Raw genomic sequence first — 17,782 nt, 5'->3', positions numbered from 1 at the left:
CTCACTTACTGTTTATTACAGCAAAAGATTAAAATCAGCCAAGGAAACAAACACATGGGACAGAGCCTGGAGAGTTCCAAATGCAGGTCTTCCAGCTGTCCTCTCCCATGGTGTCACGGGCAGCATCACCACCTCCTGGCAGCCGGGTGTGATGCACACGTGGAGTAGTGACAGCCAGGGAAGCCCACCTCAGTCTTGGTATCCAGAGGTGGATCTGACACCGAGAGACCCAAAGCCCCCACCGTACTTTCCCGTGTGGCTCAGTAGTCGCCAGGGAAACAGACACTCATGTAGGACATTACCAGGGCTTAGAGATCACCTCCCAGGAGCCGAGAATAAAGGTCAGAACAAAGGTGTCGCTCTCTTTAAAAAAAAAAAAAAAAGTATTTATTTATCTGGCTATGTTGGGCCTTAGCTGCAGCACATGGGATCTTCATTGCAGCATGCGGAATCTTTCGTTGTGGCATATGGGCTTCTCTGTCTAGTTTTGGCCCTTGGATTCCTGGGTGCGCAGATCTGTACTTGGCAGCACCTGGGCTTAGTTGCCTCGCAGCATGTGGGATCTTAGTTCCCCAAGCAGGGATCAGACCTGAGTCTTCTGCATTGGAAGGTAGATTCTTAACCACTGGACTACCAGGGAAACCCCCAGACCTCTCTCTGGGCAAATTAAATTCTTTACTTAGCCTCTATTGCCCATTTTCAGTTTATCAACAGTGTAATGATCAGATGACATCAAAGCTAAACATTTACATAAATCTTCATGTTTGTTTTTAAAGTTATTTTGCAGGATATAGGTTAGGTATAAAAACTGTACCTTATTATGGACATTCCATGGAGGATGGTTAAGCAGGGTAGAGGTCAGGGGAGAACAGAATTCTGGAATCTGACTGCCTGTGTTCACATTGCCTGCCTGCTGCTGCTGCTAAGTCACTTCAGTCGTGTCCGACTCTGTGCGACCCCGGAGATGGCAGCCCACCAGGCTCCCCTGTCCCTGGGATTCTCCAGGCAAGAATACTGGAGTGGGTTGCCATTTCCTTCTCCAATGCATGAAAGTGAAAAGCGAAAGTGAAGTCGTTCAGTCATGTCCGACTCCTAGCGACCCCATGGACTGCAGCCCACCAGGCTCCTCTGTCCATGGGATTTGCCAGGCAAGAGTACTGGAGTACCACAGACTAAATGTAATCTTGCATAGTTATTTTAACCTTCCTCTGCCTCAGCTTCCTCACTCACAAATGAGAATAATGACAGAATCTACTTTGTATTGTTTTATGAGACTCAAATATTAAGGCCAGAGGAATATATGGTACATAGAAGCTCTCAGTAAATAGTATATTCTATTATTTTTGTATTTATCATGGGAAAAGTTTATCAGTCATTTTCAAACAGGTTTCCTTGAAAATAAGTGAAAATTTTCCACGTATTTTCACATCTTCATGTCTCTTAAATACAAGTTAGAATATGAGATAATCATTCTTAAGAAACCTTGTATCTTTTCACTGAGTCTTGCATTAGAGTGGTGAGAAGTGCCCCTCTGGGCAAGCATGTTCTAATGGGTCTGGGATATGGAAATCGTTGGCAGATCTTTGTTGCAAATTTGTGGGCAGATTTTAAAAGTTGAAAAAAAGACATGTCATTCTCCCAAGTTGCTACTGAGAAATTCAGACAATTTAGGAGAAAGTAAGTTAAATCTTGAGTCAGCGATTTGTGGACTGATGCCCAAGGCCTGATTTCCTCTTAACTCCTGGGCTTCCCCTATGACTCAGTGGTAAAGAATCTGCCTGCAATGCAGGAGACACAGGAGACGCAGGTTCTAGCCTTAGTTGGGGAAAATCCCCTGGAGGAGGGCATGGCAACCCACTCCAGTATCCTTGCCTGGAGAAAATCCCATGGACCGAGGAGTCTGATGGGATACAGTCCATGGGGTCACAAAGAATAGGACAGGACTGAAGCGACTGAACACAAGCACGTCTCTTTCTGGCTTCGGGCTCCTTGAATGAAGACTAATAGCTAGAATCACGTTCGGTTCAGTTCAGTTGCTCAGTCATGTCCGACTCTTTGCGACCCCATGAATCACAGCACGCCAGGCCTCCCTGTCCATCACCATCTACCGGAGTTCACTCAGACTCATGTCCATTGAGTCCATGATGCCATCCAGCCATCTCATCCTCGGTCATCCCCTTCTTCTCCTGCCCCCAATCCCTCCCAGCATCAGAGTCTTTTCCAATGAGTCAACTCTTTACGTGAGGTGGCCAAAGTACTGGAGCTTCAGCTTTAGCATCATTCCTTCCAAAGAAATCCCAGGGCTGATCAGAATGCACTGGTTAGATCTCCTTGCAGTCCAAGGGACTCTCAAGAGTCTTCTCCAACACCGCAGTTCAAAAGCATCAATTCTTCCGCGCTCAGCCTTCTTCATAGTCCAACTCTCACATCCATACATGACCACAGGAAAAAACATAGCCTTGACTAGACTGACCTTAGTTGGCAAAGTAATGTCTCTGCTTTTGAATATACTATCCAGGTTGGTCATAACTTTTCTTCCAAGGAGTAAGCGCCTTTTAATTTCATGGCTGCAGTCACCATCTGCAGTGATGGTGAAGTCTGACACTGTTTCCGCTGTTTCCTCATCTATTTCCCATGAAGTAATGGGACCAGATGCCATGATCTTCATTTTCTGAATCACGTTGCTGGAGCTAAAATACAGTCTGCCTGCCTTGTAAAGGGCTAATTGGCCTTTTGGAAACTGTTTGAAACTGAATGAAGCATAAGAGCTGTCTGTGATGTTAGTAGAGCCTTGAGTTTCTGCCAGCCATTAATTGTTTTTTAGGCTTTCCTGTGAAGGCAGATGAACTTGAGACTTGGCTTTCGGTTTTGCCATCTGTGAGCTGCGCTTGTCCGCCTATGATGCTTATTAAGGTTGATTTTCAGGGAGCGTCCTTTCAGTGCTTTTCCATGTTGGAATATGTTCAAACTTAGATTTGATGCTCTTACAGTCCACTCTCGTGGGCTAGGTGTTCCTCACTCTTCAGCTTCCTAAAGACTATGGGGCCACCTGTGTGAGAACGTGACTGACAGTTTCCAAGAGACCGTCAGTTACCAGATTGGGCCCTCCAGCTCTCGCTGGATCTGACTTACTTCTAGGCAGATACAGACAGATGGAAGGGGCGTTGCAAGCAGCTTCCTAACTGAGTCCTCTTTTGTTCCCCAGCTTATTTCCAGTGATGCCGATGGAGCCATCCAAAGGGCTGGAAGGTTTCGAGTGGAAAACGGCTCTTCAGATGAGGTAAGGAGGCCTGTACATCACTGAGCACCTGATCATGGCACCTGAGATACGGCCGTGAGCAGCCTGTGATCCTTATTTCCACAGAAGACCTGCCTGAGGGGAGCCCGGGAAGGGTCAGTAGGGCTCTCCAGAGCTTTGCTGGAAGGGAAAGTACCATCATTCTTTATATGGAAGGTGTTATTAATAGGGTGAGGGTACCCTTTGAAAGATCAGTAATAAAGCCAGGGAGACACAGGAAGATGGTCTGCCAGAATGGGGCCAAAGACAAATTCACATAATCCTTTGTGAATGGTCCCCAGAACCCCAGCTCTTCCCCTTTCCTGGACTGGTCCGCTTGGCACTGCCACGTGAGCAATGTCGAGGTCCAGGAGAGAGGCAAAAATGACTGTGATTACAAAGTGTCATCTTTATTCAGAGGACAGCAGGAAAGGAGACCATCCCTGTCTGCCACTGCCTGGGCCCTAGCCCTCTTCCTGGGCTCTGCTGGTCATCCGTGCCATAGGCCACAGGGCCTTGCCTCACTGGCCTTTCTCTGTTAAAACTTCCATTGCCGAACTCCCCTGGTGGTCCAGTAAAGAATCCACCCGCCAATACTAGAGACCCGGGTTCCATCCCTGGCCTGGGAAGATCCCACATGCCTAGGAGCAACTAAGTCCATGTGCCGCAACTACTTGAGACCACCCGTGCTCTGCAACAAGAGAAGCCACTTCAATGAGAAGCCTGTGCAGAGCCATGAAGAGTGGCCCCTGCTTGCCGCAGCTAGAGAAAGCCCGCGTTCAGCAACAAAGACCCAACGCAGCCGAAAACAATTAAATCTTCCACTGTCTGCTCCGTCCCTAAGTGCCTACCCCCAGAACTGCAGAGTGCTAAGCCCCCCAGCTTTTTATTCTTTGCTACCTTTCTGAGAGGTAGCCCACTGCAGTGTTTCGGCAGCCCCAGCTTTGGCATCAGGCAGGCCTGGGTTCACATGCCAGCTCCCCCATCTCCTAGTTGTGTGACCCTAGGCGAGTAACCAGCCTTTCTGAGCCCAGATTCTTCATGTGGGGGAAGGAAACAGTCTTGGGATTGTTGAGAGGATTCGGCGAGCTGAGCTTGTAAAGCCATTAGCACTCTGCCCAAGAGTTCGGTGAGTGAGAGCTATAGTAGTAATCATGGTTGTTGTCGATCCCATAAATAGTGCTGGGTGGCCAGCCTTGCCCTCCTGACTGCCTCCTTAATCATGTTTTTGGTGATGGGCTATGAATTTAACTTGAAAGTCACAGCATTCAGGAAGTTGTTGCTCATCTTCACTTTTGCCTTATCTTAGCAAAGCCCTTCACCCAGATGTGGTACCTTGCCTTTGCTGGGAGGCAGAAGGGGTAGTCCCCACTTGGACTGAACCTCCAAGTAGCTGCCCACATACTTCTTATCCAGAATGATGTCAGTTGACCAGCAGAGAAGAAAGAACTCCCAGGGAAATTTGCTTCTGAAGCTTGGAAACAGCCATCGCCTGGTGGTCCTGCTCATGAGACAAGACAAGCCACCAAGGGTGTCCCAGGAGCTAAGTCGGGAGAAGAAGCATCAAGTGCTCTTTATCCAGTGCTCAGAAATCTAGTGGCCACCACACCGAGTATCTACTTGGAGAACTTAAGTCCCAGAAACCCCACAGCACATCTTTCTGCTTCCAACATTTTACAGAACTTCAGCCCAGCCTGAAATGAACAAACTGCACTGGCTTGCCCCGTCAGACATACACACATCTTTGGCCTCTGCCGAGACCAGTGTCTAGAGGAAATCCATACCTCCCCAGACGTGTGGTCCTAAGATCGCCACATACTTTGGTTATCAAACACTCCTCACTTGGCCCTGTCTCTTGGCCATGCCTCACACTAGAGGACAAGGTCAGGGACTGGAACTCACCTATGGTGGATCATGGGCAGCAGTAGTTCTAGAGTCAGGCTGCTTGGGTTCAAATCCTGCCGCACAATTCACCAGTAGTACAGCCTTGGGTGGTTCACTTAACATCCTTGAAACTGTTTGGTGGAGTTACTGATTTAATAAATCCTTGTCGTCTATTGTGTTTAAAACATAGTCCCGTCTCGGATTGCTTCTGTGGGAAGTACGATACCAAGGCTCAGCTATCGTCTTACGTTTTGTTTCCACCAAAGCCATGAGCATGAGTGCTCTGTTGGAGCCCCTTGGCTGGTTTTATATGACCGCAGGCCAGCCTTCCTGTAATTTGCAGCTCCATCCTGTATCACCTGGGTGGTTTAAAAAGTCTCAAGCTGGTCTTCAGTTAAAAGCACTGGACAGTGCTAGCACCCTGCCTGATAAAATATCATGGAGGAACCTGAGACTCAGGTTCTGAGTTTGTTAAAGCAGTTAGTGCTTTAAAAGGCTCAGTACAGCTGTCTGAAGTTTTTCAATCTGGTGAACAAATTACAAGCAATTTCACTATTGAGTCATTTTCCTCTTATTATTACAATTTAAGAGTTCTCGATACAGTATGGATACTAGGCCTTTATCAGATATAAGATTTGCCAAAATTTCCTCTCATTCTGTAGGTTGTCTTTTCACTCTCTTGATTGTGTCCTTTGAAACATAAAAGTGTCTTAATTTGATAACATCTAGTTCATCTATTTTTTGTATTGTTGCTTGTGCTTTTCGTGTTGTATCTAAGAAACCATTGCCTATTCTAAGGTTTTTGTGGTCACTTTTTATAGTTTGCTCTTCCCTTCAGTTAATGTCAAATTTGTTTTTTATTTCTTTAAACATAGTATAATGGTTTTATTATCTATGGCTGATAATTCCCATATGAGGTTTTTGATGACCCTCTGTCTGTTAGATTTTTCTCCTGGCATACGCTCATGGTGTACTATTTCTCTTTGTGCTTGGCTGCCTAATTGTGTGCTGTTTGTTGTTCTTGAAGATGACTTTTTAGGAATAATGGAAGGCATAGGATGAGTTGCTCCTTGGTAGGGCGTGTGATACTGCAATTCATTAATAAGAAATATATCATTTGGTCCTTCAACTTCTTCCTGGCACAGAGCTCCTGAAACCCTTGGGATTTTCTAGTGAGGATGATCATGATGTCTTTAGGAAAGCCCCTAAGTTTCCTAAGGATAGGGGCTGGTCACTAGAGGAATAAGCCACGTGATTAGAGGGCTAGAACTTTCAGTTCAACCCCAACCTTCTAGGAGGGGAGAGGGGCTAGAGATTGAGCTGAATCACCAATGGCTAATAATTTAATCAGTTGTGCCTATGTGACTCAGCCTCCATAAAACCCCAAAAGGACAGGATTTGGAGAGCTTGTGGATGCATGAACACATGGAGATTCCAGAAGAGGTGCAAGCTCAGAGAGCATGGACGCTCCACACCTGCCGCCACATCCACATACCTTGTCCTATGCATCTCTTCCATCTGGCGGCTCCTGAGTTATATTCTTTTATAATAAACCAGCAATCTAGGTAGTAAAGTGTTTCCCTGAGGTCTGTGCTCTAGCAGATTAATCAAACCCAAGGGGAGAGTCACCTTCAACCTACAGCCAGTTAATCCGAAGCACAGGTGACAACCGGGATCTGCAGTTTGCATCTGAAGTTCCAGATAAGAAGCAGTCTTGTGGGACTGATCCCTTAACCTGCGGGATCCAACCCCATCTCTAGGCAGACAGTGTCAGAATTGAGTTGAATTACAACTGGTAAAGAATCCGCCTGCAATGCGGGAGACTTGGGTTCGATCCCTGGGTTGAGAAGATCCCCTGGAAAAGGGAAAGGCTACCCACTCCAGTTTTCTGGCCTGGAGAATTCCATGGACTTATGTATAGCCCATGGGTTTGCAAAGAGTCAGACACGACTGAGCAATTTTCACTTTCACAAAGAACCCAGGCCATGTGGGGAAAAACCGCATATTAGAATCGCTCTCAGAATCAGAGGAAGCGTTTGGTTTTGCTTTTGCCAGACACCTTGAAACTAAATTCCCAGCTCGAGACTTTTAAGCCACTCAAGTAATACAGAATGGAGCTGCGGGTTTACATGAAGCCTGGCTTGTGGTCTCAGCACCCCAGAGACACTCCACTCAGCACAGTGGCAGCCTTGCTTGAAGTCTTTGGGAAAGAGGTGGTCCTTTCTGGTTCACTCTTTTTTAAAAAATGGTTCTTTTTAAAAATATGTATTTGTTTATTTGGCTGCGTCCCCTAAGACTTGCTCTCCACTGCTGTCGACTCCATCACAGACTCTTGGCAGATCAGCACAGTCTATGGACCATACCTTCCTGCTCCAGAGTTCATCTAAGCCCATCCCCAACCCAAGGCATGAATCCCTGTGACAGCTTTGTGAACAGTCAACTCATCTGTCCCTGCCTGAATATATACTATCTCCAGGAATGGAAACTTGATCTCTCCTTGATAGGTTTTTGTTCTCTTTGGATACCAACCAGTTCTGACACCAACTAAGTTGAGCCTCCTACAGTTCAATTCAATTCTAACCCTGACAACCCAGAGCTAGCATCAGACTTCATGGGTTTCAGGCTCAGTTCCACCGGCTGCCCTCACTTCAGACACCGGTGTCAAGTATTGGGTCCCCACACATCCATCTGACTTGGCTACTAAGTCAGAGGTTCCCATAACGCCCCTCCTCATGTTCAGTAATTCACTGAAGTGACTCTCAGAACTCAGGAAAGCACTTTACTTACCATGCCCATTCATTAGAAAGGATACAACTTGGGAACAGCCAAACGGGAGAGATTCAGAGGGCAGGGGATGGGGGTTGGGGCATAGAGCTCCTGTCCCTCTTTGGGTCCACCATCGTCCCAGCGCCTTGATGTCACACCAGCCCAGAAACTCACTTAGGTGGGGTTGATTAAATCATTAGCCATTGTTGATTAACTCGATCTCCAGCCCCTCTCCCCTCCCCAAAGGTTGTGGCTCAGACGGTAAAGCGTCTGTCTACAATGCGGGAGACCTGGGTTCGAGCCCTGGGTTGGGAAGATCCCCGGGAGAAGGAAATGGCAATCCACTCCAGTACTGTTGCCTGGAAAATCCCATGGACAGAGGAGCCTGGTTCGCTACAGTTAATGGGGTCGCAAAGAGTTGGACGTGACTGAGCAACTTCACTTCACTTCACTTCCAGCCCCTCTCCCCTCCCCAAAGGTTGCAGGGTAGGGCTGGAAGTTCCAAGCTTCTGATCAAGCTTGGTCTTTCGAGCCGCCAGCCCCTCCTGAAGCTGCTGAGGGCCCACCAAAAGTTGCCTCATCTGGACAAAAGATGCCGCTGTCACGTTTATTACTCAGGAAGTTCCAAGGGCTTTGGGAGCTCTGTGCCAGGAACCAAAGACCAAATATATATTTCCCATTGCACCACAACTCTAAATTCATTCTGGTTTTCGGCATCTCTCATTGCTAGAAAGTTCTTTCTATTGAACAGCGTCCATCCGTCTATATTTTCCACTCAGAGTTTCTATTTATGGTTTCTGGAGCCTGTAGTGTAAGGCTGAGCCTTCTTCCACATGACAGGCTTTCCAGCATTCCAGGACATCTGCTGTTTTCTCCTAAGATGTGGACTCAGTTCCACTTATCATCACCCTTGCCGCTGCTCCTTGACGCATGAGAGGAGCATGTTAATAGATCTTTTAGGTGGAAGTGCTCAGGAATGAACAGCTAGCTCCGGGCTCGCCCCACACCGCCACGGAGGCCAACTCCTCCTCTTCCTTGCTATGCACACGCTCCTCTTTTCACAAAGCCTGAGGACTCATTGGACACCTACACTATACTAACCCCACCCCCACCCCTACCCCAGTCTTTTCCATGTGTGCTGTTATTTCTCTGTGAGACAACTTCATGGTGCAGTGGAGACATATTGGAGTCAAACAAACCTGGATTCAGACCTCAGCTCCACCACTTACCAGATAAGGATTCAAGGTTGCTGAGCCTCCATCTCCTGCTGGATAAAAAAAAAGAGAGAGAGAATTGCTACTTTAGAGCACCTGGCCTTCTCCACCATGTACTTGTGCAATTTGTGTTTGTACCTAAGTGTAGGATTTTACAGTTGTCCAGGCTGAATTTAATCTTATTCATGTGTCCCATAATTGCTAATTGTCAAATTTGTTTTTTTGACATCTTGATCTGTCATCTGTTAGCCAATAGGCTAACCTCCCTGAGAATCTTGTATTACCTTCAGATGTGCTTATCCTGCCATCTGCGTACTCATTCAGGTTATTAATTAAAATGAATTTGACCCTCAGGTAGATCACTGGAGACCTCCCTTACAGCTCACTTGTGTGTAGCAATTAGTATATGATGAATCAGGGGGACAGCCTTTCAGCTTTTTACAGCTATCTTCCTTAGCACAGGAATGGTTCTCTTACGTACTGCTGTTGTTTTAGTCACTAAGTCGTGTCAGACTCTTTTGGGACCCTGTGGACTGCAGCTTACCAGGCTCCTCTGTCCATGGGATTACATACTGTTGGGGGACATGTAAATGAGTACAATCCTTTGGGAAGGCAATTAGTAATTATTAAAGATACATATACTGAAACTTCCCTGGTGGTCCAGTGATTAAAACTCTGCACTGCCAGTGCAGTGGGTGTGAACTGGATCCCTGGTTGGGGAATTGGGATCCCACATGCCATGCAGCATGGCCAAAATATAAAAGAAAAGAAAAAGAAAAAATTCATATGCCATCTGGTCAGCAGTTCTGCTGCTAGGATGTGCATTGAAGCATTGTTTTAAAATGGGAAAGAAATAACCAGGAAACAACCTCAGTAGAGGAATGATTTTGAAAATCATGATACGTTTATACAATGGAATGCTTAGTAGCTGTTAGAATGAGGTATTGGTAAATGTAATACCATAGGAAAATGTTTACCATACAGTGCTAGACTTAAAGGCAAACTCCAGAATGGTTTGTTTGATATCATCCGATTTCCTTAAAAACAAACAAAAAAGGTAAACATGCTTGCTAATATGCAAGAAAATTTCCAAAGGGACACCTTAGAATTTAATAGTAATTGCTTCTGGAGTGGAAATGGGAGGTCAGGGAAGAAGTTAGAGGACCTTAACTTTTTACTTTAGGCCCTTTTATGTTTACATAGGTTTTACATCTATACTCAACTGAAGTGTTTAATTTTTTTTTAAAAGCTATGTAGTTGTTAAAAAGAACAAGGTAGATCTGTAGGTACTGACAGGAATCTAAGATTTTTTCTTAGGGAAAAAAGTTTCAGTGTAGTATCTATAATACTGCCCCATTTATGAAAGCAGATTATGTGTGTCTGTGTACATATGTATGTATGTGAGTGTATGCGCATATGTATAAACACATTTTTGTAAATGCATAAAAAGACCTGAAACTATCCAAACCAATCTGATGACACAGTTATTATAGGGAAAGAAAGTAGATTAGGACATGGGGGTTGGGAGAAAGAAAGGATTTTAATTTCATGTGATTTCACTTTCTTCAACCAACTTATATTTATATTTGCAGGTCGACATTTTTAAATTTATTATTTTAAAGATCCACCTTTTTATTGCCAGTGTTCTTTTGCAACTTAGCCTAGAAAGTGAGGGAAAGTCAGTTTTAAAACATTCGCTCATTAATTAAACTCACTCTAGAAAGGACTCTGAAAAATGACGGGCATCATATGAAACTATGGCTCTCATTTGTAGTTGGAGTGCTTGTGTTATGTGGACTCCCTGCTTAAAGTCAAATATTAGAGAGCATTCAGATAAAACGGGGTATTACACATGGATTTTGATTAAGTTCTCCTCACAGTATCTTGGCCATATACAGTCATCGTCCTTCACGTCCCACAAGTATATGTGGTTAAAGAAAACAAAACAAGGAACACAACAAGGAGCTTTTGTGAGCTTTGGAATCTAATGCAGAAATGATTCAGTCTCAAGACTCATTCAACCCTGTAGAGGTGTTCAGGCAAGTCTGCAGTATAGAAGAATTTGAGTTAATTACTCCACAATACCTTCTAGCAAATGATTATCTAAAAAGGGATACAATTAGTATGGGTATTTGCAATGTTAAAGTTTAGCTGTCTGATAAATGTATTCATCAGAATATTTCCTCCTAACTTTCTTTCTGATTGATATCAAGTAAATAATGTTTCATTGTCACCTTGAAGTGCTGTAGGATTTTCTGTATCTTTGGAATCTTCTCTAAAATTTAGGTCATACTTAAAATAGTTAAAATTTATTGTAAAACTAAAACAACGATTGGATACTACTACACCCATTCCAGGGCGGTAATGGCAAAGAATATGCCTGCCAGTGCAGGAGACATAAGAGACGTGGGTTTGATCCCTGGGTTGGGAACATCCCCTGGAGGAAAGCATGGCAACCCGCTCCAGTATTCTTGCCTGGGGAATCCATGGACAGAGGAGCCTGGCAAGCTACAGTTCGTAGAGTCACAAAGAGTCAGACATGACTGAAGCGACGTAGCAGGCACACATGCACACCCACTCTAAAACCACTAAAATTTAAAGCACTGAACTGCTCAGAGTTGATCAGAGAATGTGGAACAACTGGAACTCTTCTATTTATTGCTAATTGTGTAAATTGGTGCCTTCCTCTTGGAGACTGTTGATAATACCTACTCAAACTGAATGTCTGTATCCTCTGGGTCCCAGGATGTACACCCAACAGAAAAGAGAGTTCACTGTGGCTTTATTCTTTTCTGTGTGTGAGTTTTATTTATTTTTTAATTTGGCCACACCATGTGGCATGTAGGATCTTTAGTTCCCTGACCAGGGATCAAACCTGTGGCCCCTGTACTGGAAGCACAGAGTCCTAACCACTAGACCACCAGGGAAGTCCCTATCATGGCTTTATTCTTAATTACCAAAAACTGGAAAACATTCATATGTCCATCAACTGGAAAGTGAATACATGAATTTTGGAGTTCATACGTGGACTGCTGTGTAGCAGTGAGGTAAGAATGAGCTACTGCTTCACGGATAAAGTGAATGTCACATACATAAGGTCTAAGAACAAAGGACCTGACTCAAATGAATACAGATGATATGATTTCATTTCCATGAAGTTCAAGAGTAAGTAAAACAAGTCTATGGTGATAAAAGTCACAATAGTGCTTACCTTTCAGAGTGTGATTGAGTGTTGACTGGGAAAATGCATGAAGGAACCTTCTAGGATACTGAAAAGGTTCTCTGTCTTGATCAGGTAGTTACAAAAGGTATATGTGCATGCGTGCTCATTTGCTTCTGTCCTGTCCAACTCTTTGAGACCCCAGGTACTGTAGCCCACCAGACTCCCCTGTCCATGAGATTTTCCAGGCAAGGATACTGGAGTGGGTTGCCATGCCCTCCTCCAGGGGATCTTCCTGACCCAGAAATTAGATCCACATCTCTTGCATCTCCTGCATTGGCAGGCAATTTCTTTACCACTAATGCCAACTTCGAAGCCCACAAGGATATGTGTGTGTGTGTGTGTGTGTATATATATATATGTATATATATATATATATATATATATGTACACACACATATATAGACTGCTGTTGCTAAGTCACTTCAGTCGTGTCCGACTCTGTGCGACCCCATAGACGGACGCCCACCAGGCTCCCCGGTCCCTGGGATTCTCCAGGCAAGAGTACTGGAGTGGGGTGCCATTGCCTTCTGTGATATATATATATATTTGAAAATCGTTTCACTCTACACTAAAGAGTTGTGCACTTTCCTGTCTATTGCTGCTGCTTATCAGGTATTGGAACTGGTTTTCAGAGTCTTTTTTCTGGGATCCTGAGCAGAGGGATTTTTTGGTTTTCTGCTTAGCCTCCATTTCTTTTGTCAGTTCCTGCATGTTTTCTTGTCTTTACACCTCATAATATGTGCTTTTAACAAGGGACAGGAAGTGCCTTGCTCTGTGAGACTCACAACTTTTTGGGTGTTGGGTTTTTCCCCAGTTTAGTTTAGTATTCTGTGAAGATGAAAGTTAAATAGGTATCTTTTTGATCATTAAAAAAAGAACACATGATTGACAGTTTGTACTCAATAGAGGTTTGGGGTATGACACCGGCCAGAGTCCCATCTCTTACTCCCAGGAGCATGCTGCCTCTTGCCTCACCTGCATTATTCCACTCCGCTGGTGCCAACACTCAGAGCGCTAGGAGGCAAGTCTGCAGATTCAGGGCTGCAGAAGGTCTAGAGTTGGAGGACGTTTTCTACCTTCTGCCTTTGAACCCCCTTCTCAGAATAATATTTGTTTTATGCTTGAAACAAGATACATGGAATTACAAAGGAAAACAGTTGTATTGAAATAGTTATCAAAATTACTTTTAAACCTAATTTATAATACTGTAATATACATGCTTTTCAATGAATACATTAACAAATTCAGCAGCAGATCTCATAACTGTTGTAATTTTGAGCAGGGAATGGCATCAACAGTATTTTGAGATATCTGCACTCACTGGGATGAGTTCTGAAAGTATCTGTGATTTTTCCTTTTTTTTTTTTTTGCGACATGGTTATCAAGCAGAAGGTTATCCTTCTACTTTTATTTTTTGCATATGTTCATTATTGAATGAAATGCTGAATTTTAGTTGAAAGCTAGGGAAAAGAAAGATTTTTTTTTTTCCCCAACCAAGTTCATGCTCCCTCTGGGTTCTGTTAGAACCCTTGGTATAGAGCATTGATTCTCAATGCCCATAAGAAATCACTGGGGATGCTGAAGAAGCTCTCTGAGCCATGCAAGTGTTGGAGGTTCCAGAGGCTTAAGTGTCCTGGTGACTGAAGAGTCTCCTATCCAGGGCCTTGGAACCATGACACCATACACTGTGGGTCTGACGGTGTAAGGCCAGTTGCCTTAGCTGGACCCCACCGATGTCTGGTCAGATGATGCCTGAGGCTGGCTGCTGGACTCAGGTGATGTCATAGCTGCCTGCTACATGGTGGCACAGTGAAGAGAGCTGTGGACCAGGAGCACTGCCTGTGGTTTAGGGTTATAAAACGAATAACTGTTGACAATGAATCAGCCAGAGATTCTATGAGGAACAAAATCCAATTATATGCTCTTCTCGAATCACACCAGAAGGTCAAAACTGAGAGGCAACATTTTGGGCAGGTGATCAACATTACTGTCACCAATGAGAAACAGATGGACATCCTGAAATCTGATCCGCTGAGAAGGACAATCCTTGCTTATGTTGTAGTCCAACCAAGCACGCATCACCTGAATCTAATCATAGAGAAACATCATACAAACCCCAAATGAGGAGTGCTTTATTAAAAAAAAAAAAGAAAAATAAGAGGTATGTGTATGCTGCATTCTTCAGAAATGTCAGTGTCATAAATGACAAAGAAAACCTATGGAAAAGTTCCAGATTAAAGGAGTCTAAAGAGACGTGACCATCAAATGAAAGTGCTTCAAGCAACATTGTTGAGTCAATTGACAAAACTGGAGTACAGATGGTAGATTAAAGGATTATATCAAGGCTACATTTACAATTGTTGATAAAGCCGTATCGTGGGTTATGTAAAAAGATATTCTTCTTGGGAAATACACATTGCGGTATTTAAGAATAAAGGGCTATTATTTATGCAACTGTCTTAAATGATTCAGAAAAAGTATGTGTGTGTGTGTGTGTGTGTGTGTGTGTAGAGGGAGAGAAAGTAGTGAACAAGTGGGTAATTGGGTAAAATGTTAGCAGTAGGTAAATCTGGTAAAGGGCAGACAGATGCTTTTTGCACTCTTCTTATTCTTGCAGTTTTTATGTAAGTTTAAAATTATTGCCAAATAGAAAGTTATATATATATGGGTGTGGATATGTGTGTGTGCTCAGTTATGCCTGATTTTTTACAACCCCATGAAATATAGCCTACTAGGCTCCCCTGTCTATGGAATTTTCCAGGCAAGAATACTGGAGTAGGTTGCCATTTCCTACTCCAGGGGATATTTCCTACCCAGAGATCAAACCCACATCTCTTGTGTCTCCTACATTAGCAAGCGTATTCTTTACCAACTGGCACACCTCGGTGTAAAGATATATATATAGATATATAGATATGTGTGAAATTTTAGCCTACTTTTTACCCCTTGATAGATTAAAAAGGCAAAACATTAAATAAAGCATGCAGAAGATTATGTAATGGTTAAGATTTTTAAAAAGAAAAATTCTGACATTGGATTTGATTTCTGTTTCAGCTCCACTGCTTATTATCTCTGCCACCTTAGGCAACATACTTAGCCTCTCTAAGCCTCAATTTCCTTGTCTGAAAGTAGGGGGCTAAAATCAACTCTGTTTCATGAGTTGGTGGAGACACTATGGAGGTGATGTACGTAAAGTGTGTGGGCTAGGACCTGGCATGTAGAGCTCTTTTCCATGAATATCAGTATTTCCAGAACAGTGAGCAAGATAGAAAGCATCCTGACTTACATTATAAAGTAATGTAACCCTGAAGGCATGCCAGAAATACATACAGAAAAGAAACCTATAGATTCATCTAATAAATATGATACATAGCCATTTAAAAAAATCTAGCAGTAACTGTATCAGAAGAATACCTAGAAGGGTGTATTCCAGAAATCTAAGAATGATTCAGTATCAGAAGAGCCATTAGGGTAATTCATTACATTACTGTGATTTTTCCCATTTAACCTATTTGCTCAATCATTGCCCCAAAAAAGCTTTTAATAAAATTCAATATCCATTTCTCAGAAAAGACTCTTTATAAACTTGGAATTGAAGGGAACTTCTTCTGCATGATAAAGAACGTACCACTGACCACAAATGTCTAGTAAATCTCTAGAGACATGTCAGAATGAGAAAAGAATCTGCCCGTAGTCTGGCACATGGTGCAACAGAGATGTCAGTGGAGTTTCAAACTGTACATTCAGTATGATTCCATTTTGGTAAGAAAATGTTGGGAAAAAATTAGAAGGAACTATATCAAGTCAATCATAATGATTATTTTTGGACAAATTATTCAGATTATTCACTATGTTTATCCACATTTTCCATATCAATTGAGTTACTTGTGATAATTTTTTAAAATGTTACAAAAAATATGAACACAGATAAGATGCCAGGATGTTTTCCAGGTGAAATGTGCCTGTTTCAGGGATAACAATCAGAAGGGCCTGCCTCTAGGGGGCACCAGCTTCCAGATATCCTGGAAGCTTCGTACCAGAAAGGAAAAAAACTTTCAATTCAAGTTATATTTAAGTTAGAAGTCGCCTAGCTCACTGGTTCACCTGGTGTTTTTTCCTCCACCCCAAGGACTTCCAGAAAATTTATATGATGTGGGTTTAGACTGGGTGTCTTTTCTAATAAGAACATGTGGTTACAGCCCTGTTCGTAAGCTTTTAACAGTGACTTTTCTGCTTCTTTGGCATCTGGTTCATTGCTACCTTGCTTACTTTCTAAGTCTCTTAATGACATAACTTTGTTCCATTACAGAACGCAACTGCTCTGCCAGGTACTTGGCGAAGGACAGACGTGCACTTAGAGAACCCAGAATACCACACCAGATGGTATTTCAAGTATTTTTTAGGACAAGGTAATTATGCCATTCCAGTGGTTGGGAAGAAAGGATATTCAGAATGAAAATTAGTGTCAGTGTAATTTCTGGTACCCTGTATATGTGAAACTTATTGGATTAGAGGATACTGAGGTTAGGGCACTTCATTTCAAGGTCAGTTGTAACCTCTATAGATTTGAAGATTTGATTCAGAGTCTCAGCCCTAGCAGATTTTCTCAGTTTTAAATTTGTTACTTATATTTTTAATTTTTTAATTTAAGTTTTTGCCAGTTGTTTTTGTCCCTGGGGAGTTACAGAGGATTAAGTAGTCTGAATAAGTGATTTGCAAGATGAGAAAAATTTGCAGGGCACAAGCAACTTCAGACTTAACAAGGCCTGTCCTCAGTTTGCAGTGGGTCTTGAACACTTGATTCAAGGTAATGAGGAGAGAAACCATTCCCTGAGCTCCAGGGCCAGTACAGAACAGAGAGGCATTATGCTATAGGTTCTGGGGACCAGGGTTTCTTTGTTACCTGCCATGTGCCAGGCACTGTGCTCTGGCAAAGGTAGTTATAATCCCTGCCCTCAGGACTACAGACTGATTCCTGGGGCTGGTATTATCCATATAGAACCCTATACCAGTTACTCCCACTTCTCTGAGTCTTAATTTCCTTATCTTTAAAGCAAGGATGTTACTAGTATATATATATGCCTAGGAGGTTTGAACAGAAGTGTCAGTGAGGCACAGTAAGCCTGGTGCCTGGCACATACCAAGAACTCTGTCATGAATAGTGGTGTACATTTTGACATGAAGGACTCATGTGATCATACATGGAAAGATGAAAACAGGAGCATGGTTAGCAACAGATGGTAGTGAGAATGGAAGAGTCATCACTATGGCAGGATTAGAAATGAGTTGAAGAAATTGCTTATCAGGCTAACTCATTAATTTATTTTTATTGATTTGTTTGTAGAAGGTGTGATACTTGAGCTATTTAATTGGACCTAAATGATATCTTTTTAAAAATCAGACACTGTGTTATTCTAA

At 43.2% G+C, this 17,782-nt stretch overlaps 1 protein-coding gene across 7 annotated transcripts in view; it reads left to right on the top strand.

Annotated features, from left to right (window-relative positions):
• Positions 1 to 17,782, top strand: part of GARNL3 (GTPase activating Rap/RanGAP domain like 3) — a 166,437-nt gene that overhangs the window by 75,933 nt on the left and 72,722 nt on the right. For all 7 annotated transcript variants that reach the window (XM_060411779.1, XM_027966433.2, XM_060411782.1 and 4 more), the window contains 2 exons: positions 3,206 to 3,280; positions 16,674 to 16,773. In XM_060411779.1, coding sequence (XP_060267762.1) covers positions 3,206 to 3,280; positions 16,674 to 16,773 — 175 coding nt within the window. The remainder of the gene's footprint in view (positions 1 to 3,205; positions 3,281 to 16,673; positions 16,774 to 17,782) is intronic.

Source organism: Ovis aries, chromosome 3, assembly GCF_016772045.2.
Source record: "Ovis aries strain OAR_USU_Benz2616 breed Rambouillet chromosome 3, ARS-UI_Ramb_v3.0, whole genome shotgun sequence".
Classification (NCBI taxonomy): domain Eukaryota; kingdom Metazoa; phylum Chordata; class Mammalia; order Artiodactyla; family Bovidae; genus Ovis; species Ovis aries.
Note: the sequence above shows the minus strand (reverse complement) of the source record. Positions and strands in the feature narration are given on the sequence as shown.